Genomic DNA, 27,804 nt, shown 5'->3' with positions numbered 1-27,804 from the left:
GAGCACAGATGCTAATTGCCCCAGATGTCAGGAAACGGGGGATTTACTGCATATGGTGTGGAGGTGTCCAAAATTATTTTGTTATTGGACAGGGGTGATTGACACTATAAATAAAACCTATGGAATTAAGTTAGTAATGGAATCTAGGTTATGCTTATTAGGACTAGGAGAAGGAAATGGGGGCATGTTAAGACCATTTAAAGTAGTGTTGAGATGCCTTTTTCAAGCTAGAAAAATGATAATGCAAAGATGGCAAGCTGGGACGCCCCCCACTGTAGAAGAATGGATTAGTACAGTAACAGAAACAGTTTGGAATGAAAAAGTAGTACCGTATATACTCGAGTATAAGCCGAGATTTTCAGCCTCTTTTTTGAGGCTGAAAGTGCCCCCTTCGGCTTATACTCGAGTCATCGCTGTCTGCCCGCTCGATCAGCGTGTCGAGCAGACAGACAGCGGCCATTCTATAATTCAAAAGCCGCGCCTCCGGCTCCGCCTTCGCCTGTGATAGGCGGAACACTGAATTTCCCAGCAGCCTGTGTTCCGCCTATCACGGACATCGTATCATCCTCGTACTACGGACGAGGATGATACGATGTCCGTGATAGGCGGAACACAGGCTGCTGGGAAATTCAGTGTTCCGCCTATCACAGGCGAAGGCGGCGGCGCAGCTTTTGAATTTTACAATGGCCGCCGAGGCGCCGACGAAGAGGGCACGGGACGGAGGCAAGGCAAGGCGCGGCACGGGACGGGACGGGACGGAGGCAAGGCACGGCGGCAAGGCACGGCACGGGACGGAGGCAAGGAGGCAAGGCACGGGACGGAGGCTCGGGACAAAGGCTCGGGACACAGGTAGGCTGGACACACACACACACACACACACACACACACACACACACACACACACACACACACACACACACACACACACACACGGATGGAGACACACACACACACAGGGATGGATGGATACACACACACACAGGGATGGATGGATACACACACACACAGGGATGGATGGATGGATGGAGACACACACGGATGGATGGATGGAGACACACACACACAGGGATGGATGGATGGATGGATGGAGACACACACACACAGGGATGGATGGATGGACACACACACACACAGGGATGGATGGACGGACACACAGGGATGGACGGACACACAGGGATGGACGGACACACAGGGATGGACGGACACACACACAGGGATGGACAGGCATGTCTCACCCTCGGCTTATACACGAGTCAATAAGTTTGCCAGTTTTTTGGGGGGTAAATTGGGGGCCTCGGCTTATATTCGGGTCGGCCTATACTCGAGTATATACGGTATATACACAGAGAGGGAATTATAGGGAATTTGAGAAAATGTGGAAACCGTGGATGGAGAAACTGGGTTGCCCTATATGAGATGTGAAGAAAAAGGTAATTCCCTAGAATAGATGATAGTGTGATTGGACATCTAAAGAATAGGAAAAAATAAGGAGAGGTGAGATTTAGAGAAAGGGGAAAAGGAGAAAAAGTGAAAGAAAATGTATGTATATATAGATTGGCGGAATAATGATGTTGTGTTTATATTTATTGATTTTGTATTTGATGTGAAAAATGGCATAAAGAATATAAAAAATAAAAATAAATAGCTGCTAACACTCAAAGTTCAAACCAATATACAAAAAATTAGTGTAGCGCCAAAAATGTAATCATGTAAGTGTAGACATATAAACAAGTGGCTAAAAAGTGATGTGCACATACATAAAAGCACTGGTAACTAAAAGCAACCAACACTCATAAAAATATAATACATACACAAAAAGGGATTGTAAAATGTAAATAAATATAACACAAATTTTGCTAGTGAAACACAATATGATGTCATGAATGGTATCACAGACACATAAGAGTACATGAGAAATGTGAAAGTTCTTTTTCTCCCGTTTCAAGATAGACTTTTGACATATAATCCAAATGAACTGGTTGATAGCAAAGTGGTGTAGTGGTTAGCATGTTTACCTTGCAGCAATAGGGTTGCTGGTTCAAATCCTGACCATGACATCATCTGCCTGGAATTTGCATGTTCTGGAATGTGTCTGTAGTCCTACCTTGTACTTGAGTTTGATACACTATGAAGTAATCCAGTGTGCCACAGCTCTCAAATTACTCTTCAGTACATTTCTGCATGGAATTTGCATGTTCTCCCTGTGCCTGCGTGGGTTTCCTCCCACACTCCAAAGACATGCTGTTAGGTTAATTAGATCCTGTTGAAAAATTGACCAAATATGTGTATGTGTATGGAAGCGTGTTGGGACCCCATGGGGCAAAAGGACTATTCTTTACTGCAGATGGACACGGGTGGCAAAAGCGTCCTGAGGCAATTCAGTTTGCATAGGTAGCGCTATAAAAGTCATTCATTCATTCATTCATATGCCTGTGGACACTTCAAAGGAGTTCACAAATGAGAAGTTGGGTACTCTTACCAGATATAATGGACACACATACCGTACAGCAGTGAGTCAAACATTGGGACTGTAATGCATAGTGTATGTCACGCTCACGCTTCTTGGTGTTGATAGCCGCGATGAGACCCGGGATGACACTCACTGAGACTGACAGACAGGGGAGCTGATGCTATTCAGGCATTGAGGCTTCCCTATGATTCTGAGGGGTCACTGAGCACCACATTTATCTTAAGGACTTTTTTTTGGACTTAGTCACATATTGATTGATGTTTGTGTGTGTGATTTGATTGTCCTACAAATGTCATGAATTGCACTAAATACTCCTAGTTATTTTGTTAATGTTGGGTTGATTATTTCTATTTTTATCTTTGCATTCATACATTTGCATTTGCAATTAAAAGATTATACTGAAAAGATGAAAGTGAACATTTTTGTAGAACTCTTATTATTATTATTATTACAAGATATCCCTTACAAAGGTGTGCTGCTGTAATGTGCCACAGCCGATTCAGTCATCAAGTATAATCATGGCATTATATCATTACATTTGAGATGATTTACTGGAGTATGTCTGCAGTCCTACCTTGTACTTGAGTTTGATATACTACGAAGTAATCTGGTGTGCCACAGCTCTCAAATTCCTCTCCAGTACATTTCTGAGCACACAGTTGCTCGTCTTCCCGCTCGTGAAGTGTGAAATAAGTTGTGGGGAAAGCACAGTGACAGACTGTTCCTGCAAGCACTGCCAATGGATATTCCTGTGGGAAGTCAGTGAGAACAGTGAGTTAGTGTAATAGAGGAGGAATGCAGAATGTCATATGGTACCATTGATGTGATTCAAGCTCTGACATTTTCTGTTAAAACAGATTGGCATTTAATCACAGGCTAACTTATCCATTTTACATAAATTAGATAGACTCTGAGCTTCATATGTGCTTTAGCAGCTGTATTGGTGTTAAGTATAATGCAATGTGTTTTACTGCACACAGAAAAGAAGCTTGATGAATGCTGAAAATATCTTCAAGACCAGGATTTCATCAAATATGCTCGGGACCCGGTGCGCTTGCCCGGCGGCCGCAATGTCCACCGGGCACCCGTGATTGCCTGTGAACACAGCAGGACAGGTCCAGTCAGATGGGAGGAGACCGATGGTGTGCCTCCAGTACAGAGGAACATTGATTGGTCTCCTCCCCACCCCCTACAGTTAGAATCACTCTCTACGAAACATAATTAACCCCTCGATCACCCCCTAGTGTTAACCCCTTCCCTGTCAGTCACATTTACACAGTAATCAATGCAATTTTATAACACTGATCACTGTATAAATGTGAATGGTCCCAAAAATGTGTCAAAAGTGTCCAATATGTCCATCGCAATGTCACAGTCATGAAAAAAACGTTGCAGATCACCGCCATTACTAGTAAAAAAATAAAAATATATATAAATGCCATAAATCTATCCCGTATTTTGTAGACACAAACCAATCAATATTCGCTTGAGGAGACAAAGAATTCCTGGATGGCCGGACATCAAAAAAGGCATCTTTATTGGCAAACAATTAAAATCCAAGTACAGTCACCCCATCATGGCGCTTATTCATAGCTGATATAATATACGCTTATTGCGATTTTTTTCTACCAAAAATATGTAGTAGAATACATATTGGTCTAAACTGAGGGAAAAAAAAATATTTTTTATTTTTCAATTGGGATATTTATTATATCAAAAAGTAAAATATTGTGTTTTTTCAAAATTGGCGCTCTTCTTTTGTTTATAGCGCAAAAAACTAAAAACACAGAGGTGATCACATACCACCAAAAGAAAGATCTATTTGTGGGGAAAAAAACAAACATTTTATTTGGGTACAGTGTTGCATGACCACGCAATTGTCATTCAAAGTGTAACAGCGCTGAAAACTAAAAGTTGGTCTGGGCAGGAAGGGGGTGAAAATGCACAGTATTTAAGTGGTTAAAGGTCTTAGATTTTAAATCAAAAAATAAAAATTCCTTTAGACCTTGTACAGTATATGTCATTTAGGTACTAGGCCAATCTCCCGGCGTAGGATAGCAAGGGGTAACAATAAAGCATAATACAGATTTTTAATTCCTTTACTTTTCTGGCCACCTCTGATATTTGTTCATAAATTCAACAGAAAAATAGAAGGGGATGAGAGTAGAAGGTCTGTTTAGAAAAGTCGCAGAATTCTATTGACTTGTATTAGCAGTAACAGTTACAGCATGCGTCATTTCAAATGGCATTATCACCTGCTACAGTATGTGATAATACCACTTGATAATACTTGAAAATAACCACTTGATATAAATCATGTTAATAATACCACATTATGATATATAATGATAATAATGATAATACCACATATGTATTTTAGGCCTTCAAAACAAGTAGAAATTTTCACCTGTGCCATATCAACACCAGATTATCCCTCCTGAATGGGTAACTCACAGCAATGAATAACTGAGCAAAAAATCAAAAGGATGAATTCATGTTTATGCACTGTGGTGAAGCAAGGTAAAATGTGCATCTTATTATTAAATTGCTGCAATGCATTGTGAAGTGAAAAAGCATTTTGAAGGCCAACAATTTTGAATGGTCAAGCCACAATTACAGTGGCGGGCATTACACCAGCAATGCAACTAAATTGTTATGTTCGGCCTCATGAACACTGAACATTATAATAACATTATAAAAACACCAGTATATTTGCAGTGAGTTTTGAAAGTTTTTGCAGTAGCATTTATTGTTTTTCAGTGTTTTTTTTATTTAATGGGGTCAAAAACCTTAAAGATAACACTAGTGAGCCATGTTTTTGAGTACTGTATTTATTGGCGTATAACACTCACTTTTTCACCATGAAAATCGGGTGCAAATAGTGTGTGCGTGTTATACGCCAATACAAAAATTTAAGTTTTTTCCTGAAACTTCCCTCTTAAAATGAATGTGCGTGTTATACACCTGTGCGTGTTATAAGTCGATAAATACGGTATTTATCTGTGTTTTTAGGTGTTGTTTAACATTAGAGCATTTTTACAGCTGAACCCACTAGTTTTGGGGGCCAAAAAGCACCCCTGTTGATAACAGCCTATGTGTGCATGGAGACATAGGATAACATGCTGGAGAGTTTGACTGTAGGAAAAAACTGCAAAACAGCAGCTGTAAAAATGTCCAAAAACATCCAGTGTGCATGAGGCCTTAGGCTGGATTCACACCTATGCATTTTTAGTGCTTTTTGCATTTTGCAAATTTGCACTACAGAACGTGTTCCATAGGAAACCATGTTAAAGGGACTCTAGTGTAAATCTGAAAAATGCAAAAAGCACTAAAAATGCATAGATGTGAATCCAGCCTTAAAGTATAGAGTGGAGAAGGATTAGAAACCCTGTCAGTTTATTTTGCCGTCTGTGCCCCCGTTAGGGAAATTCACCCTCTCTTTGTTCATATATGGGCTATATACAGAGCTTGAGGTTGTGCGTTCAAATCTGATACCCGAGTGGCAGTGTTTGATGTGCATGAAGTGCCATGGCTTTTTTAAGGTTTAATGTGATTTTTAACTTGCCAATAAGGAGCTGTATGCTTTTGAGGCTCATGTTGCCTTTTTAACCACTTCAGCCTTGGAAGGATTTACTCACTTCCTGATCAGGCCATTTTTTGGGCACTACATCGCTTTAACCAGCAATTGTGTGGTCTTACGACGTTGTACCCAAACTAAATTGATGTCCTTTTTTCCCCAAAATAGAGCATTCTGTTGGTGGTATTTGATCACCTGTGCAGTTTTTATTTTTTGAGCAACAAACATAAAAAGAGTGACAATTTTGGAAAAAAAAATATTTTTTACTTTTTTCTATAATAAATATCCAAAAAACAAAGAAATAAAAAAAATCTTCTTCAGTTTTGGCCAATATGTATTCTACATACTTTTGGTAAAAAGAAAATCCCAATTAGCGTATATTGATTGGTAGATTTATGGCATTTTTATTATTATTTATTTTTTTTACTAGTAATGGTGGTGATCTGTGATTTGTAGCAGGACTGCAACATTGTAGTGGACAGATCGGATACTTTGGACACTTTTTTGGGACCAGTGACATTTATACAGTGATCAATGCTATAAAAATGCACTGATTACTGTATAAATGACATTGGCAAGGAAGGGGTTAAAACCAGGAGCAACAGAAAAAAACACACTACCAAAGAGGTTGGAGAGTGCTGCTCACCCCTAAAACAGACAATACCCTAGCATAGTTACCCGGTATTGTACATCCAAAAAGATGGAAGAAACATTCACAGTGGAAATAATTCTCAGAGATAGACCGCTTGTCTCTCCCCCCCACGAGGGGCCCCCAACGCTCCCAAATGCCACCGCACACCAGGAAGAGAAGCAAAGGCGGAGTCTGATGGTGCGGCTTACGAGAGATCACACTTTTCACTCCCCTCCAATGAACTTCATAGGAGGGAGTGCGAGCATCAGCAGCCAGTTAGATGAGCAGGCAACCAAGCTGCATTACCCAAAAATGCTTGTTCATGTTGTATGTGAACATGCCTATAAGTGTTCAGCATGCAGAGAGATATCACATAATCCCAGATGCCCAAGGGAGGTATTATTTACCCACAAAGCCTATGCAAAGAAAAAAACAAAAAATGTGTAGTGTGCCAAGAGTGAAGTGATTTCTTAGTGAGGACGGTGTTAGTAAAACAAATACGTGTGTGCTCCAGTGTGTGTGATAATGCTGAAGTGTGAGAAGTGTGTGGCTAGTGTGAGGGGAGGCATGTAAAGCAAGACAGTGAAAAGTATTGAAGGTGACAGAAGGGTGCACTGGAGAAACACGAAAAAGTGGCTAATCAAGTGCAAATGTGTCACTAAACAAGCAAAGGTGCTTTAGGTGGATTATTACCTGAATTGGATATATACGTAAGTAAAGGACCCCGGAGGGGGGGGGGACTGTAAGAAAAGACCCAGCCCGGGATGGGTCGTAGATACAATCACCCTCTAATATCCAGAGTCCAAGAGGGCAAATCCCCCGAACTATGAATAGATCAAATATGCATATAAGTGTTATTTATTTATATATTGAACCTTCACATAGGTGATGTCACTTAAAAAGATTAAAATGATATTCAATAAAAATGGTCAAAGTAATCAGATGTACCTACCATCCAAGGGCTGGGTGTTCTTGTAACTTATTTCATATGAGGATAAGGCTGAGTAGCCCCCCCATATGTAGGGGATATTTATAGCAGCCATAGAGCACTTGCACATGTGCAGAAAATCAGCAGCCGGTGTGTCCCGCCCACCTATTGGCCTATCCTAATCCAACGCTACATGGTCGCCATAGCGGCAGACCTCGTGTGGCCTCCCCGGCGTCCCGAAACAGCACGAGTGGCCCCGTAGTTACGGCAACCTCATCGCACTGGCGTGTTGTCCGTGCATCACATGCACCCGCGGGGCCCGCGCATGCGCCATGAAGTACAGCGTCTGGGGAGGTTCTGGGACGCCGCCAGCAAGGGAAAGTTCTCCTGCTAAGCAAGTGGTACCAGCCCAGATGCTCATGCCTGGAGACACAGGGAGGAACCCGCCAAAATGCAATGGTCCCTCCCCCCTTGCCGGGAAGTCGCACCAGAAGAGTCCGCTATCCCTGGGGCGGCAGCACGTGGGACTTGGTACGCCCCCTGGGGGAGACGTATGGATATTAAGGAGAACCCGCAAAAAAAAATTGCATGGGGGTCCTCCCAAAATCCATACCAGGCCCTTTCTATATAAAGATCTGAACACGCAATCTGAGAAAGGCACTCTTTAAGCTTGAAACACCCAGGTAAGTTTGCTTAAGAAGATCCTGCCAAATTAAGCAGTTAGCACTGGGCACGTACTGTATATCTGTTGGTGAGAGCACTGGGTCTTAAAGCCACATCATCCACTTTTTTTTGAACATTTTTGTGCCTGTGCGGTTATTTTTACTTTCTTTGTTTATTTATTCTCTTTGAATTTTGTATGCTTGTTACATGGCAGCTTGTATGCTGCAAATTTTTTTATACCTTTTAAAATTCAATAAACAAAAGTTTACAAAAAAAAGAAAGCCAAGTTTAGCCTGCAAGGTTGAACACACCGGCTGTATAGGGGTAGGGGGATCCAACGTTGGAAGTTTAAGTTGCTAGGATGCCATGGATTTGGTTTACTAAAAAGTAAACAAAACTCAATTTTCAAAGTAAATGTTTACCTAGCTTGTTGCATAAAGGTAAAACTGTTAACTTTCAGTATTTAATCATGTACAGATATTTCTTTAAAAACATTTTTTTCTTACACATTATTGGATTTTTAAGGGTGAACACAGCTTTACCTTGCTTAATAGTCAAGGCTTTCACTTTGCAAAGTAAATATTCTTTACTGTATAAAATACAGATACTAACTTAAACTAGTGATACGTAGTCGTATTTTATCTAAAATTATTTACAAATTAGAACTACATATTGGGGTAAACCTACAGACTGAAACATATAAATACAGAACTTCAATGCTGTGTCCCATTAAATGAATATAGTAAAAGCAGACCATTTTAAAATCAGTCCAGCAAACTGTAAACTCAAATATGATAAAACATGCTAGACACCAAAGTTTATTTGGCTGGAAATATTTAACGTTTAGCCAGTAAAAGTATCAAGGTAGAGGATTAGCTGTATCTCTCATATCTCTGTCATATTTTACAAGAGTTATAAAAATGCATATTCAGTTTTATCTTCCCAATTCGAGAAACTCAATAGAATTTGAGTATGAAATTTGTAATCATGATGAAACTCTAAACTTGAAATAAAAGAAATCAAAGCATTATATTCTGTATGTATATATTCAAACCTCTTAATCTTTTTTTTTTTCTTCTTTTAACCATTTTTTTGCTGTATAATTTGTTGTCAGTCTGAATAGCTAGATGGATTGCTGTTCGCCAGCCAGCAAGATTTAATGTCATCATTGAACCAGTATAAATATACAGTATATTTTATTTTATCAGGAGTAGAGATTAAATTCTCCTCCACACAGTAAAGTGACATCAAGGAGTGCTCAAAAGTGCATTACATGTAGATATTTACAATCCTGTCTAACCAGAAAATAGACCAGAATTTATTTGAAGTGGGCAGGCTTTGCAATAGGTTTTATTTTACTTCGAAGGACACATTTTGTCAGTAGTACCCACAAGACACAGTATTTTGTTAAAATCTAATATATCTCTTCTGAAAACTGGTGGAAAACCAACCTCTTTTAATACTAAAGATTTATAGAACCAGCCACTAAATGCTAATTGATTCGATGAATGCTAATTCTGGGCTGAGCTAATGCTAGTTCTATCCAACAAACTGGCTGCTTTTCATAACACTCTATTAGTTCAAAGACTTACTAGTGTCAAATCATTTGTAACCTTAAAGTTGTTGTAAAGGCACAAGGTTTTTTACCTTCATGCATTCTAAGCATTCTCATTAGCACACAAATCCTGAACTGACCTCATTATTCCCACCCTTCACCCATCAACTATGTTTGCACGGCATCCCCAGCATCTCTCCAAGCATGCATTTTTCTGACTTCCCCAGCACATGACAAACACTCCAAAAAAGCTCCAGAACTCATTTTTGAGTGGAATGTGGTGCATTTTTTTTACCTTGCTTTTTGGTGCGTTTGCAGCATATTTGTTGTGCAACAAAATGCATGACAAAAATATGCCTGCTATCCATGCTTGGAGTGCCATTAACATTTGCATTTGAGGCACATTTCTGAAATGAGTGACAAAGCGTGCATTTTTTGTTCAGAAACACGCAGATGTGAATGAAGCCTTTACTGTTCTTGTATAAGCACACCAATTTTACTTTCAGGTTCAGGTTTTAGGTTCTAACGTACTAGAAGCACATTTTTGTTGGCTCATTTTCCAACGACATGCATAGTGCAGCCCATTGACTTCAATGGCTGCTCTACATCCAGCAAAGTAGCTCTTGGGACATTTTAGCATGTTGCACATTTTTTTACTGCGTGTTTTACTGTGTTTGACGCTCGTTTTTTTTTCACGCAGCTAAATGTGTGTTTCCTTCCACTTTTGGGGCGCCATTAACAAATAATAGCACTGAAAGCGTGACTAGTTCATTTTAGGTATATAAAGGTAGCCATGATCTAATCTCCTTTAGATCTGCCATCAACTATGTAGTGCAAGGGCCTGCCTAATTTAATACAGAGTGATTGACTAGATGGCGTGTCCTCCTATTATACAGTTTTGATAGATCTAGAGATTGTACAATCATACCACGCCAAAATGTCCTATGAGCTACTTTGCCACAGGTAGAGCAGCCCATGGAAATCAACAGGCTGCCTGCCTTATGCGTGTCACTGGAAAAACAAAACAAAAAATAACCCACTATGCTAGGTGTGAATGGGACCTTAAAGCGGGATTGCACTGTGGAAAAAAATATTAAAAGCCAGCAGCTACAAATACTGCAGCTGCTGACTTTTAATAAATGGACACTCACCTGTCCCGGGGTCCAGCAATGCCAGCAGCTGAGGCCGATTGATCGCTCAGCTCTCGGCTGCTGCCGTCACCATTCTAGGTGAGGGAATCAGGAAGTGAAGCACTGCGGCTTCACTTCCCGGTTCCCTACTGCGCATGCGCGAGTCGCACAGCGCAATAAGAATTGTCCGCGCTGTCTCTGGGACCCGTGTGTGTCCCAGCAGACAGCGCGCAGGGACAGGAAGAGGCATAGACTCCCGTGGGAGTCTATGCCCGGAAGTGGGTGTAAATACCTGTCTTTGACAGCTATCTGCACCCCCCTCTCCCCTGAAAGGTGCCACCAGAGGGGGGGAGGGTTCCGATCAGCGGAAGTTCCACTTTAGGGTGGAACCCCGCTTTAAAGAAAAATTGGTGTGTTTCCACAAGAACAATGAGGCTCTATACACATCTGTGACTTTCCCAATGCATGGCAAACTGCACAGAAAATTCATGATTGCTGTGCATTTCAGAAACATGCTGCAAATGCACCAAAAAGCCTGTGAAAAATGCTCCATGTTCCACTCTAAAAAAAAAGATCTGGAGCTTCTTTGGGGCAATTGTTGTGCATAGGTCAGCCCATTCAAGTGAATGGGCTGCCTTATGTGTGATGAGTGGATACACTCCAAAACATTCCAGAAAAAAAACAGGTGGCGGAACGTGTATTTGCGCTATGTGAAGATTTGAGCAGGGCCTGACAGCTGTATGTCTCCATCCACCCCCGCCTCTGATGGCCAAACACTATGCAGATTGATTGTACATTTTCCATACCAAAACTATGGAATAGGAGAACCTACCTGAACAATCCATTCAATTTGTATCAAAACAGACAGGCCCTTGCACTACAAAGCTGATGGTAAATTTAAAGGAGCTTGTACAATCAGACTGTAATGTGTATGGTCACCTTAAGGGAAGTAGTAGTTGGTTGTAAAGTAATGAGGTAGAAGCGATCTACACTAGTAATAGTCCTATCACACCCTATTCTGTGATGCAAAAACAGAGAATGATGGGGAATGACCTACAGAAAGTGATGCAAGCAGAAAGAATGTTTTAAAACAGAAACAAGAAATACCAAATTCTTTTTGGATGAGATAATTGAGATAAGAACATTGGGATGGCTGGCTCAGAAATTATATTACAGAAGGATTTTATTATGAAAAGTGAAATTCAGCCCAAAAAGGTGAAGTTAGGTTTTAAGGGCCTTTTTACATCGGTGCATTTTTGCCATGCTAAAAAATACACATTGTACAGTCCCCTTTCAATGCTATATAACCGTTAACACATTTGTGCTCTGTGCTTTTGAAATATCCTGCTTGCTACAGCTTAAGTGCATTTTGTAAAAAACACACCAGTGTTGCCTTATGAGGAGTTTATGAGTAATCTCCATTAGCAACTGGGAATATTTGTATTATAGATGTATATATTAGGATAAGAAATAAAGAAGGTTTATAATTTTAGCTTAACATGGCTATATGGTTTCACTTACAGGAACAGATTTCTGGTCAGCGTATATAATTCAATTAAAAATACCTTTGTCTTACAGGTATGCTAAGTGTGGGTGTTAGGGAGATGTCCTGCTGTTTACCTAATGTGGTAGTCACAGGCCCAGGAACAGATACCATTTGGGTGTGTAGTCGGTACGGAGCCAATTTCATTTGCTAGATAAAGGCTTGTGTATTCTTCCGTGCTAATCAACCATTTATCCATTTCAAAGGGTGGTTGATATGCTTAAAATATTTCTTTGATCTGTTCAGGAATGGACAATTTACCCCGGCTAGGACTATGCATAGTTAAGTGCCCTATTCAAGAGCAAACTTCCTCTTTAATTAAGTGGGCTTCAGACTAATTATTACTAACCAATTAAACCCAAAAGAGGAGGTGCTATTGAGGGGAAATTAAGTTATGAGAAAATGGACCAATCTTGCAAGAAATACGCCCAGGGGAAGAGAGGGCTAACCAATCAGGGTGGTCCTGTGCAAGTCAATGAGAAATGGCCCTTTATTAAGGGGACCCAAAACCAGCATAATGGCAGATGAGACTGACCGGATCTATGGACCAATATTAGGTAAATTATCAGATCATCTCCCAGCACTTAAAAGGTATACCTGCTTGTCATATGTCTTGTTTTGTATTGTAATGAATGTAATCTGTACTCTTGTTGTATTTTAACCTAATATTTTACTCCCTCACTTAGACTAGATATTTTCTGTGTATTAGATAGACCTGTAACTTACTCTAATAAATGGTGTTATGTTAAACCTTTCTTTCCCTTGTCAATAGAATTCTCTTTTCAACCCATATCATATCTTCTGATTAATAAATCAGAAATCTAGATTTTAAAGGTTAACACCAGAAATGCATCTTCTATTATAGTTAAAGTACAACCGATTTTACCTACAGATCAGCCTATATTAAGGCTGACCTGTAGGTGCTGGAAATATCTCCTAAACTCGCACGGTTTCGGAGATATTTACAATATAAGATTGCGCTGACGTCACCGGCACATGCACACTTTTAGAAACGGCATGATTGTGACTTTTCTAAGGGATCATGCCGTGACTGGCAGCTCCTGCACGCATGCGCGGGAGTGATGTTACGCAACTGCGGCCAGTCACAGAGCCAGTGTCCACTCCCCTGGAAGAAAGAGGGCTGAAGATGGACACTTCCAGCCAGCGGGGACAGTGGTGACATTTCAGGCTTCATTTTCGGGGAAGTGACACATAATGGGCTAGTATGCAATGCATACTAGCCTATTATGCTTTAACTTTGCATGGAAATAAAGAGGATGTAAAACCCATCAGGGTTTACTTCCTCTTTAATGTTAGTGCACCAAAAATGCAACAACAGAAACACAGCATACATTTTTTATGTGCATTTATTGAGTCGTTTGCCCATTTCCCCCAAGTGACCAGGGAGGAAAACGGATGCAAAATGCATGAAAAATTCATTCTACAGTTTGTTTAATCTTAAGTGCTAAAAATGCGATATGCATTTTCGAAAAAAACACTTACTATGTTTTACAATGCACAGATGTGATTAGGCTCTTAGGCAGCTGAAATAATCTTGAAAGAGCTAATAGTGACTAGTAGAGTTTTGTAAGGTTCATGATTTTTTAAAGATTTCATCATTAAGGTTTATCTTATTAGGTGCTAAAGGGCTATGTACGATTATGTATAATTACAAAAATTTATAGGAAAAAAAACCTGCTATGCCCTATAGGGGTGGGTTAATTTTATAACAGAGGAGATGTAGCTAAACCTAAGCTAACCTAAGCTATAGATTGTTTGACTCTCTGGCCAGTGGCCGATCCATGGTGGCAGTAAAGAAAATGACACCATCTATGGTCCTAAAGGCTATATTCTATGCATTAAGGTAAAAATCCTTCTGGGTGCAGCCCCCACCCCCCCCCCCAGCTTTTTCTTACAGTATACTTACTTGAGCCCCATCTTGATTCAGCGATGCTCATGAGAACAGTGGCTCCCCTGGGTCTATCTCTCCTCTTTGGCCCACAAAGCAGTGGGAGCCATTGGTTCCTGCTACTGTCAATCACAGCCAGTGAGCCAATGAAGAAAGCATGGTGGGGCCGAGCTGTGCTGTGTGTATGACTGGACATGAGGGTTGCCCGTGAGGACACTCGGCGGGGGGGCGCAAGGACCAAAAAGATAAGGATCTAGGCTGATCTGTGCAAAACCATTAAACGGAGTATGTAAGTGTATTATATTTTTAAACAATGAGCTGAGCTCAAAAAAGGTGAAACACATAAAAATTCTTCTTACAAATGAGTCATTAAAAAATAAGTGAATATTAATCAAATAATGTATCCAGAAGTTCAAATGAATCACTAAAAAGTCCATGTGATAAAGAAAAATCCTCTATAATGTACATTAATGTAACTATTATAACAGACTTGGAAAAAGATTTTTTTTATATATGTTTTACATTTCTTTGAATGCAGCTTATTATTTAAAATATGTGCAATCTTGATGACAAAAATCTCATACTAGAGTTGCAGCTTTCTTTTTTTTCACAGCACGTTTTATTTCTTTTTATTTTCACACACAAGTGCAGGTTTCTGCTTTGTTCTGAAGGTAAGTATAAGATGTTTGTTAGTTTGTTTTTAAATTCTTTCCTTTAAAACCACTCTAAGCTTTTGAATGAATCAATTATTTTTATTTTTTCCTGCAAACCCAAAACCTACACAAAGTTCTATGTCCTTCACATAATTCAGAAATTGGATGACTATAGCTACACTGATTGCCAGTCTCATAAGCCATTAATTTGGATCCAGCTTAATTATATATTTCTCAACAACATTCTGCATATGATTGAAATAAGCCAAGTAGACAAATGAAGATTGGTGAAGAGTTTCCATGTGTTCTTTAAGTGCTGAGTTCCATCATGTTTATCGAATGAGAAATCCATAATGATAAATCTCCTCTATTATCTATAGCATGTTTATCAACTATGAAAATCACCACTTTATGTTTTGAGCTTGAAAGATCATTTTGTTAGGCAACAAAAAAAAAAATTCAAAATGCTAAGCAAGTGTGAGATGTGGAAAAAAATATTCAACTAATAAATGAAGACATTTGAAAATAATCTTGAATTCTTGAGGTTCGCAATTTCCAACAAACTTTGTGTGACCGTGTGTATGCAAGATAAGTTTGAGTCAGGGTTAGGTTATAATAAAATATGAAAATATTTGATGATCCCTAGGAGCACCGTCAAATCATAACCAAATGGGAAAGAACATGACACAACAACAAACCTGCCATGAGACGACCGCACACCAAAACTCACGGACCGGGCAAGGAGGGCATTAATTAAAGAGGCAGCACAGAGACCTAAGGTAACCCTGGAGGAGCTGCAGAGTAGAGACACAGCAGAGACTGGAGTATCTGTACATAGGATGAAAATAAGCTGTACGCTCCATAAAGTTGGGCTTTATGGCAGAGTGGTCAGAAGAAATCCCTTACATTCAGCAAAAAACAAAATGGCACGTTTTGAGTTTGCGAAAAGGCATGTGGGAGACTCCCAAAATGTATGGAGGAAGGTGCTCTGGTCTGATGAAACTAAAATGTAACTGTTTGGCCATCAAAGAAAATGTTATATCTGGTGTAAACCCAACACATCACATTACCCAAAGAACACCATCCCCACAGTGAAACATGGTGGTAGCAGCATCATGATGTGGGGATGTTTTTCAGCAGTCAGGACTGGGAAACTGGTCAGAGTTGAGGGAAAAATGGATGGTGCTAAATACAGGAATATTCTTGAACAAAACCAGTACCACTCTGTGTGTGATTTGAGGCTAGGATGGAGGTTCACCTTCCCACAGGAAAATTACCCCAAACACACTGCTTAAGCAACACTTGAGTGGTTTAAGGGGAAAGATGTAAATGTGTTGGAATGGCCTAGTCAAAGCCCAGATCTCAATCCAGTAGACAATCTGTGGTCAGACTTAAAGATTGCTGTTCACAAGCACAAACCATCCAACTTGAAGGGGCTGGAGCAGTTTTGCAAGGAGGAATGGGCAAAAATCCCAGTGGTAAGATGTGGCAAGCTCATAGAGACTTATCAAAGCAACTTGGAGCTGTGATAGCCGCAAAAGGTGGCTCTACAAAGTATTGACTTTAGGCGGGTGAATAGTTATGCACATTGATTTTTTCTGTTATTTTGTCCTAATTGTTGTTTGCTTCACAATAAAAAAAAATCTTCAAAGTCATGGGCACGTTCTATAAATTAAATGATGCAAATCCTCAAACAATCCATGTTAATTCCAAGTTGTGAGGCAACAAGACACGAAAAATGCCAGGGGGGAGGGGTGAATTATTTTGCAAGGCACTGTACAAGATGTCAGCTCACCACTAAATATTTTACATTTCTAGTTCTACAAAACTTTCACACCATGTATAGTGTGTTTCATAGTTCTTGTACCTAGTACATAATAGTAAAACGAAAAGCTACATAAAGAGGTTACTAGACGTACCTTCTCTGTGCATCGATCCACACATTTATCCACAGACATATTCAACAAAATGGTGCTAACTGGGAGAGCTAAAGATATATTGTCTGGTCGGCGGAAACACCCACGAAAAATTGCGCTGCCATCTGCATGCAAATATAACAAATAAGTTACAATTTTAGCAGAAATAGTTAATTATGACAATTTACCAAATAATTAAAAATCAAAGATGTCAACATTGAAGTCATATGTTATCCAAGCACAGACAATCCACCTAAATCTAAAGCCAGATTGGAGAAACATTTGCAAGCAGCACCATTTGTGCATTTGGTTTATTCCTTTGTGCCCCCTAAAATATTTTTGCACTGAATAATAGTGCACTGATTTGTCTGAAAATTTGGAGATTCTGCAGAGACTGTATAATCAGATTACGAAATGCATGGACCTTATTTCATCTTTGTGTTTCACCTGAGGTCAGTCACTTCAATACGTATATGTAAGGGTTTACAACATTTAACAAATTTATGAATTTCAAAAGGTCATTTTTAATATTTTTGTGGCTTTCATTAAAATGATACCTGGTAATCCTGCCATGATGGTCTTTGTTCAAGTACTTATTGGGTGACTGTGTTTTATCCCTGTCTCCCAACTGTGCTAATGCATTGTCACCGATCTTTTGATGGAGACTACAAGTGACTAAATTAAGCACTTGATTCATTGTTGTGACCATCAGAAAACCTGCTGTAGGACCTGGATCACCTACTGGTAGCACTGTGGTTCTCTGGGTGGAGGGTTGTAATTCCAATGTCCAACAATGGGCATCTCCCAGCAGCCCAGGACCCCAGTAATCAGTTTCCATCTGATGCTGGCTGCTGAGAGGCTATTTAGGTCCTCCCCTACTAAGTGCCTCTCACTACAGAGTTTTGCTGCTGTTAAATTCTGTTTGCCTAGATCCTTTTCTTGCTTCCTCCCCTGCAGCCTTCATCCTGCTGCCTTGTACCTGCTTTCCCTTGTTCCTGGTGGCAATTTTGGTTCCCTCTTCCCATCTGCTCCCCGCACCTCCAGTTTCCCCCTGCCTTTCGGTGTTCCCCATTTTTATATATTGTATATAGTTAGTTGTTAGTTAGGCTTCCGCTTTTTAGATATTAGTCAGGAAATCTGTCAGTGGGTTTTTTGGTTCACTTTCAAATTTTCATGTTTGCTGTTGGCTGGTGTTTGGAAGGATTTTGGTTCACTGTCAAGAAATCTCACTTAAAGCATACACAGTCTGCAGGAGATCAGCAGCACTAAGATAAAACAAGGGATAATAAAACGGTAATTGTTAATGATACTTGGTGCCTTAGCAAACTAAATGTCATCCATTACAGGTTTACATCTACTACAATAATAAGAAAAAAAAAGAATTAGAAACCACTTCACCAATTTCATCTTCCAACTTCCATTCGCTTTTTAACAAGTGAACCATAAAGTACAATACAATTAAAATCTCCAGAGCTCACATACTGTATGTTTCTTGGAAGCGTATTGTTTACTCATAATAGTTCTAGAAAATCAAGAAATATACTAATATATATATTTTTTTTTAAGAATTCTAAGTTGCTGAGAAATAATTTAGTATGTTCTATAAACCATTTTTTCAATGTGCGTAAATACTTCAGTATGTCTGATGATTATTTATGAGTTTAAACATGATTGCCTCTTTCTGTGATTTCCTCTCAGAAGACCTTTTTTGACTTCTGAGTGGCAGACGTTGTTCAAAGAAAAACTCTTGCTAAAAACTGTGTATAATGCAGAACAGATTCACATGAGCTGTTTGACGAATATTATTGTTTCAGATAGCTACATTTGACACTGAACCTCATACTTGCTATGCTGAAATGATGAAGTCAGACATCAGCACTAAAGTCAATACTGTCTTTGGTCTATGGATGCAGGCTGATCACTTTGAACCCACTGATAGGTAAGAAGGTAAAAAGAAGGATTGAAGGTATACTTCATCCCTCGCATATCCCTATATCTCATAATACATTATACCTAATGTATAAATATAAACAAAGCAAAAACAAGAATAGCAAAGACTAGCAAATAAAAAAAACTATTCATGTTTTTAAAAAATACAAAAGTATCCAAAAGGCAATGTATTTGACATCTCAATGGCCTTTATAAACGTTTAAAACTGAGTACGGTTTACAATTTAATGTCCCAATTTCTTGTTTCTTTTTTTTTTCCAATTTCTAACTTGTAAAATTTCTCATATGGCTAGGTTGTCAGATTTTAAAGCATTAAAATAAAATATTTTATGATGTGGCTTTGTAGCAAAGGTCCTACATTTTTTTACATGTTTTGAGGTTGAAGTATGAACAAGAAAGGGAGTCAGTCAAACTTTAAAGAGGTTGTAGACCCTTACATATAGCCAGTGACGTAACTGGCCTGAGGTGATACTCAGAGATAAAACAAAGCCTCCTAAATAAATTGTACCTGTCTGTCTATCTGCAGCCCTCTTCTCTACATCCATTCAAAGTGCTGGATTTACAAAGCTTGTCTGAGAGTTATAAAAAAGGGGGTGCAGGGAGTTGAAGTTGCACCCTGCAGAGCTCAGTAGGGAGAGCTCTGAAAGCAAATTGGAAAGAAGGAATGAAGGAAAGAAGGAACAAATGAAGGAAGGAACGAAGAAAGGAAGGAACAAAAGAAGGGACACACAGTTGCCCCCCCCCCCCCCCCACACACACACACACATAGCACAAAGGAAAAGAGATGAGGCTGTCAATCAGTTGGAGATCCCTCACCTGTCACTATTTTTCTCTTGGTGTCAGGAAAACTTGTCAGAAGTGACTCATGCTGATAGCAAAGGAACGAAGCAGCAGACAGAAAGCACTTTTAATTGAGACAAATACACACTATAGAGGGATATGTTTTGTTCATATTTCATATTTGAGGTTTACAACCACTTTAAATGTACCACTTACAGACCATCCACCGTGGATATACGTTGCTATTTTAACATTAAATACCAGGGTTATGGCAGCAACTAGCTGCTATAGCCCCAGTATTTTTTTACACAATTGGTGATTCTCTAACATAAAAGTCATCCCAGTGGCGGATTCGCTATGGGATCACTTTTATGGGCAGTGGCATAGGTGCCCCCTCGCCACTTCCCAGTCGTTTGATGGGCAGGAAGTCAAGTGAGGGCAAGACTCCCACTCTATGCCCTTGGAGGACAGGAGGAACATCAAACTTCACTTCCACCCTACGGCCATAAAGGGCCCATTTTATTTTTATGTAGAAAAATAAAATTACCTTTTTTTTTTATTATTGCTTTTATTGCTGCAAGCCACACATCATTGAGTGAGAGTAATAATTCTAGATCTCCTCTGTAACTCGAAACAGGTGACCTGTAAACATTTTTAGAGAAATCACCTATGGAGATTTTTAAATACTGTCGTTTGTCCCCATTCCACAAGCGTGCACAATTTTAAAGCAAGACATGTTGGGTATCAATCTACTCAACATAACCGTCTTTCACATTATACAAAAAAAATATTTTTTTTTAATTCCAAAAAAGTATGTTTTCAAAAAAAATTGTGTTTCTGCGTAAATAAAGTGTAAATAAATTGCAACGATCTCTATTTTATTCTCTGCAGTCTCTCCTAAAAAAATATACATCATGATTGGGGGTTCTAAGTAATTTTCTAGCAAAAAATACTGATATTATCTTGTAAACAATAAGTGTCAGAAATAGGCTTGGTCCTTAAAGCGGAATTCCACCCAAAAATGGAACTTCCACTGATCGGATCCCTCCCCCTCCCGGTGTCACAATTGGCACCCTTTGGGGGGGGGTCTAATACAGGTATTTGACCCCCCCTGCTGTCTTCTGTGAGACACACAGGTCCCAGAAGAAAGCAAGGACCAGTCAGGATGCGCAGCGCAACATGCGCAGTAGGGAACCAGGCTGTGAAGCCACAAGGCTTTACTTCCTGACTCCCTTACTGAAGATGGCAGCACCTGCACCCGGGAGCCGAGGGACAGGTTGGCTTCAGGTGAGGACATCGCGAGCACCCTGGACAGGTAATTGCCCTTATTTTAAAAGTCAGAAATTGCAGTATTTGTAGCTGCTGACTTAAAAAAAAAAAATTGGCGCAACTCCACTTTAAATGGTTAAACGACAAACTGGAATAACATAAAATATAATTCTATGCTCATTCTTTCCAATGCTGTAAATATCTAGGCTATGGAAAGCATCTCTTGAAACAATCCTGGGATAGGCCGAACATACACCACCCCCCCGGTTCGGGTTGCAGCAGAGCATGCGAACAGGCAAAACTTGTTTGAACACGCGAACACCGTTAAAGTCTATGGGACACGAAGATGAAAAATCAAAAGTGCTAATTTTGAAGACTTATATGCATAGTATTGTCATAAAAAGTGTTTGGGGACCTGGGTCCTGCCCCAGGGGACATGTATCAATGCAAAAAAAAAGAAAAAACAGAATTTTTTTCGGGAGCAGTAATTTTAACAATGCAAGTGAAACAATAAAAGTGAAGTATTCCTTTAAATTCTGTACCTGGGGGGTGTATATACCAGCACCAGTATGCCTGTAAAGTGGCGCATGTTTCCCCTGTTTAGAACGGTCTGAAAGCAAAATGACATTTCTAAAGGAAAAAAAGTAATTTAAAAGTGCTCGCGGCTAGAATTGTCGGTCCCGGCAATACACAAAAAGACACTGAAAAAAATAGCATGGGATTCCCCCACATTCCATTACTAGACTCTTTGGGTCTGGTATGAATATTAAGGGGAACCCCCGAACCAAAATGTAAAAAAAAAATGTAGACAGTGTGAAAAAATAGTGTGAAAATGGTAAAAATTACATGACACGGCTTGGAGACAAGTGCTTTATTAAAAAAAAAAAAACATAAAACTGTCCCACAAAGTCTTCTTCTTTTTCTCTTGATCCGCAGAGGGACCAAAAAAGACAAAAAAAAAAAAAACACGACGGACCCACCTCTATGGGAGGCTCCCTTCCGTTGATGCGTCTTCGCTTTGACAGATCTTTTGTAACTGAGGGCAGGGCCACTTGGTGATACATGTGCCCTAGGGCAGGACCCTGGTCCCCAAACACTTTTTATGACAATACCATGCATATAAGCCTTTAAAATTAGCACTTTTGATTTCTCCCTTAGACTTTTAAAGGGTGTTCCGCGGCTTTCGAATTTGCCAAATTATTCGCTATTCGGCAAACAGGCGAACACCCGATGTTGGAGTCAAACTTACGTTCGACTCGAACATCTGGCTCATCCCTAATCCTGGCATTATAGTAAATTACCCATAGCAAGGCATACCTGTAAAAGCAGACTGTAAATACTCACTTCTCCTGCTGCCTATGCCACTGAATACTGCCCAATTCAATACATGATCCCCTAAATTTCACTGGAAAATGAGCACTGCCAGGAGTGTTGATCTCCTGATTCTCTTGCAGCTCCCACTGGTTTCATCTGCTGAACTCCCTGTTGTATTGTCTACTGTAGCTCACAAAGTGCATACTTGTTTTGTGCCAGCAGACCAAAACCTATTGTGCCCACTGAATCAGCATCTGAGCCAGGCAGCTAGTATTTTAAGGATGAGAGGTCAACAATAGAGGGGTACCTGCTCCCTGTCAGGTCACCTGAGACCAGGTGACAGATGCACTCCATAGGAGTCAGAAGTGCACTGCTAGGTAGTGGACCTTAGGACTGACTGCTGCGGATTGTACCCAGGGAGATTCAGGACACAGGTCTACAGGATCACTAACACTATCCCAATGGGAGTTGGAGCATAGATTCCCCAGGGCGCGGAGTCTAAGAGCCAGCGGTTGTTCGCCAGAGCCTCCAGTTGTGAGGATGGACTTCGCTGCACTCTGGCTCCAGGTCGCGGCCCCTAGGGTCTCACAGCTCACACTCACAGTAGACTACAAGAGAAGGAAGCAGCAGGCTGGAACGACAAGGATAGTAAGGGGATACGGTAGAGGTCAGGGCAACCAGCAGACAGGAACAACAGAGTACACGCCAATGGTTCAGGGTCACAAGCAGACAGGGATGGTCAGAGACATGCAAAAGGTCAAGGTCACAAGTAGACAGGAATCGTTGAGAACACGTCAAGGTCGGTAACAGAGCCAAACATAGAGCACATGGCAAGAAGGAACCAGGAAGCCAAACACACAATGAATACACAATGGTTAATCAGCCTCGATGGCTTGCAGTGCACAGGTTAATATAGGATTCCCTGATAGGGCCTGGGGTGGAGCCATGCTTAGAGGAGAGGTTATAAAAACCACCAGGTGGAAGTGGCTGGCCTCTTAGTCTGAACACATGAGGGGAAGTAAGCAAAAACAGGAAGATCACTGCATAACCATGACACTCCCTCAATAAAGGCTAACTATAAATTAATAGGCTGGGGGTTGCGTGAAGCTAAAGTTTTCTATTTTTTTTGGAGGGATAGAGCATTAAATACATTAGGTATGTTTAATGCAGTGTATCTGATTACCTGCTGCTTCTGTTAAAAATTATCCACAAAGTGTCTGTATTATAGCTGCTGGATATTGTCCTGAGCGACTGTCTTTTGGAAGTAACAACAGTAGCTGTTTAAAATTGCACTGCTTGCTTGCGCCTTCTTTCCTCTCGGCTGCTGCTGCTATTAACCTTCTCAACACCAGAAGACAGCCACTCAGGGCAATAACTTGTGACTTTGAAGAAGACACTACAGGGATGAAGTTTAGCAGAAGCAGCTGCTTACGGCTAATGCGATACACATCATTACACATACCTAATATGTTTTGGTGCTGCAACCCAAAAAAAAGTAATATACTAAACTTCAGCTGTAAGCAACAAATGTCTTATAATCCGTTGCAGCCATTTGATTTAAATACTTTAGAACTGAAGATAGAGCTGTTACTTGCTACAACTTTGATACTTGCGCAAATCAAATAGCACGCTAAGCCTTCTATCCTCAGCATACCTTATTTCTTTGCCTATACACCATGTTGTTTGAAAAGTAAAACATCTATCTAACCAACCCACTTAATTTGTATCTAGTCAAGTAGACTGTCATAATACATAACTGAAAAACAAAACAAAATGTAAGGTGTATGGCTAGCTTTGACCTTGATGATTTTGTCCCTAACACCAACAATGTTAGTTGCTTATTATGGCACCTTGCGGCCTTGTTCATTGTGGCCTAGTGCTGTATCAAGTAATATAATTATTTTGTACTGATACAAATGAAATAACTTCAGAAAATGTGAATCGGTGGAACAGTGTAATGATTGACATTTTAATTATTCAAATTCACTGATCCACGCTATTTAATCTTAGGAAAGTAGATCAAACCCTCTTCTGCTTTTCAACTAAAGTATGCACTGTATGATAATTAACTATACATGTTTGACATGCACATGGAAGCTATCATTTTGCACAGGGTAAATTCGTTAGCAAACTAAATGTGTGTTTTTTTTTTCTGATTTCTAATTTTGTTTACGTTTTGCAGGGCTTCCATATATCTAGAATATATCATCAGAATGAGGAATTTCCAGCAGAGTGCATAAATTCTGCTTTTTGATCATCAAAGCTAACATTTTTTGGATCAATATGGTATCATAAAAAGGTTAAAGAAAAACAATACAGATAAATCAAAGGACTTTAATAGTATCAAAAATAAATAAATCCTAATTATCATACCCCAGGGTCTTTTATATTCATGTTTAGTCATATAAAGGTCAATTTCACAAATAAGACCAATTTTACTTGTCAAATGAACAGGGGCAATATCATGATCCAGAAACAAAACAAATTATCTTGTAATGCTAACCAATTACTTTGTAAGGTGTGGATTAGTTTAAAGCCCAAGCTCCAGGCAAAGTCACTTCATCATCTACCATTAGAAAAAAAAACAAAAAAAACATTTTTACTCAGTTTGATCCCGCTTGTAAATAAATCAGATCTAATGGCGACATCACTGGGGTCTGCAAACCCCAGTGATGTCCCCATTAGATCTGCTTTCTTATGCCCCATACACACAATCAGAAATTCCGTTAGAAAAAACGTGGATGTTTTTTCTGACAGAATTCCGCTCAAGCTTGCTTTGCGTACACACGGTCACACAAAAGTTCTCTGAACTTTCGACCATCAAGAACGTGGTGATGTACAACACTACGACGAGTTGAGAAAATTAAGTTCAATGCTTCTGAGCATGTGTCAAATTGTTTCCGAGCATGCGTAGGAATTTTGTGTATAGGAATTGGCACAGACGTTCGGAATTTCCGATCGGAACTTTTTCCGACCGAAAAATAGAGAACATGCTCTCAATTTTTTGCTGGCTGCCAGCAAAAGTCCGATGGATCATACACACAGTCGGAATTTCTGACCAAAAGCTCACATCTGACTTTTGTTGGCAGAATTTCTGATCTTGTGTATGAGCCATTACTTTGCTTTTTGCTACCGGGGTGGGAATTGACTGGTTAATGGTTATGTGGGTGACTGAATAGGTGGAAATAAGAGAGATAAGACTTCCTATTATTGCTGCAGGCACATCATTTCTCTTTCTTTTTGCTCATTAGTGACATTTGCGCCATGAGGATTATGAATGTCTCTGATGCCTGGGGTGCACAGGAAGCAGATGTAAGATGCTGGCCGTCACCCAGTCCTGAAGTTAGGAAGTGCCTATCAACTGAAAATTGGCAGTGTAGCACAACAGCAAAGGAGGAGAATAGCCACAACTGTGCTTCCACCCATAAGGCATAGAGAATAAACTTGTAGTAAGAAGTATGTTTATTTTCAATTTTGCTATCAGATTTGAGAAAACCCTACTATACATTTATGTGTTCTCATTCACACAGCATATACACACAGCAGTATATATATATATATATTTATATATTTTACATTTTCGATGTTTCTAAATTGAGACCCTGTGGTTAACTGCAAGGATTTCTGAACAATGTCAGACTGAGTTTGTCCTAAAGACAGGCTGAGTTTCCTCCTTTTAATATACAATGCAGGAAGCTTTTAAAATTGTAACCATTTATTAAAACAGAAAGTGCTTAAATCTTGTTTATAATGAATAATGAAAATCTGCCTGCACAGTACAGACACGGTTAATTATGGCAAATGCTCACCCCCTCCATAAACAAAGAGAACTAACAAGATTTTTTAGTGCTAGTTTCTAGAGTTTCCAGAAAAGAGTATCTAAACAATTATTTTTTCAAGTTATGCTATGTGAACGCAAACATATTAATTTTATGCTTATGTTCTGTCTTTGCTGGTTCCTCTTTTACTCCCTCATTAACATGCTAATGACATTTTTTATTTAAATTTTTTATTAGTGATGTCATCAATGGGTCTCTGTGCCTCTTTATGAAAGGCAGGCAGATCAGGGCTGCTGTCAGCGGCAGCAATGTATTGTACTTCCTGTTATCATCACATCACCCTGCCTTAGTACTTCCCTCATAAGGCCTCAGACCTGATGCAAGCAGAGTAAATAAGCTTATAGCAGAAGACTGTATTTCTAATGATGACGTGACAAAATATGCAGGCGATAACTATATGGGAAAAGCCGCTTCGGCCTCTGCTGCATATAGTCATGGTATTGAGTTATGTGGTCGCACAGCAACTCTATAACAGTGATGAGTTAGGGTTGTCCTTAGAAAAACAGCATACGCGTACCAGAATACAAAGTATAAAAATCTTGCTGTAATTGAACTATTATATTTTCAGCTTTTCTACTATTATTGCAGCTTCCAGATAAAGTTACATAATAATATATCAAGAGAAAATTGCCTTTGTTCAAGATATTTCTTTTTGTCAAACTATGCTGACACAGACCAAAAGAGAAAGACTAATCTTTCAAATAGACAGTTGCTACTCTGCTACACTCGGGGAAAAAAATCTAACTTGTGATGACAGCAAGTTTTGATGAACAATTGTTCCATAAAGATGATTAGCCAGCATCTCATAGATCTGTTAATCTGCTGAGCAATTTTATCTGTGGAATTCAAGGTAGTTGAGTTATCAGCAGAAAGTCACCGAGTAAGAAACTGCAGAGATATGATATCTGACCGAGAACTGTAAGTGCATATTACTTTTTGCTATGGACTTCCTTGTGTACTTGAATAAAACATCATCCACACAAAGACAGCTCATAAGTCATATAACTGACAGGTCTTGTAGAAGGCTTGAACCAATTTCACAGTAATCCCACGACCATGAAGATAACAAGAAATTGTGTTAATAAATGTCATTTTTCCATAACTACATTTCATGCCAGAACAGAATACTGCATTATGTTTTTTCTCTTTTAATACTGGCATGGGAGAAATGAATGGCAAGTTCATTATGGGCATGTTAGAACATATTTCAATGCTGAATTTTGTAACTCTAGTGTCTACATATGATTGAAAGCTCCATAGGAATAGGAACTATCTCCATAGCTCTCAACTGTTCCAGATTTCAAAGGGACTGTCCCTCATGCAGAGCAAAGTCCATCTGTCCCTCTTTTCTCATTTGTCTCTCATTTTGGTCATATCTATATAGTTGTATATAAAACACATTACTTATCAAAAAATGTTTTACAGTGCTAAACCTTTCATCCAATTTCTAAATTGCTCCATTTGTAAATTCCAAAAGCCAAAACAAAGTGTGGCACCCTCTACCAATAGGTAGGTACTAGTAAGGTTTATTTTACTAGGTTATCCAGCACAGGCAAATTTAGGCAGGCTTATGCTGCAAGCTTGCCAAGGAGTCTGTGAGGGAACTCTGCTAGTACAAGGGCACTAGTGGAGTCTTCAACAAGACACACGGCGGATGATGGGGTGTCCTGAAGCAGAA

General features: G+C 39.7%; 1 protein-coding gene across 2 annotated transcripts in view; it reads right to left on the bottom strand.

Moving 5' to 3' along the window:
• WSCD2 (WSC domain containing 2) overlaps positions 1-27,804 on the bottom strand; it is a 478,077-nt gene that overhangs the window by 70,894 nt on the left and 379,379 nt on the right. For both annotated transcript variants that reach the window (XM_077462039.1, XM_077462040.1), the window contains 2 exons: positions 16,979-17,100; positions 3,045-3,219 (listed from right to left, as the gene is read on the bottom strand). In XM_077462039.1, the coding sequence (XP_077318165.1) occupies positions 3,045-3,219; positions 16,979-17,100 (297 nt within the window). The remainder of the gene's footprint in view (positions 1-3,044; positions 3,220-16,978; positions 17,101-27,804) is intronic.

This window comes from Lithobates pipiens, unplaced genomic scaffold (assembly GCF_037356315.1).
Source record: "Lithobates pipiens isolate NorthernLeopardFrog02 unplaced genomic scaffold, aLitPip1_a1.2 Scaffold_3, whole genome shotgun sequence".
Classification (NCBI taxonomy): Eukaryota; Metazoa; Chordata; class Amphibia; order Anura; family Ranidae; genus Lithobates; species Lithobates pipiens.
Note: the sequence above shows the minus strand (reverse complement) of the source record. Positions and strands in the feature narration are given on the sequence as shown.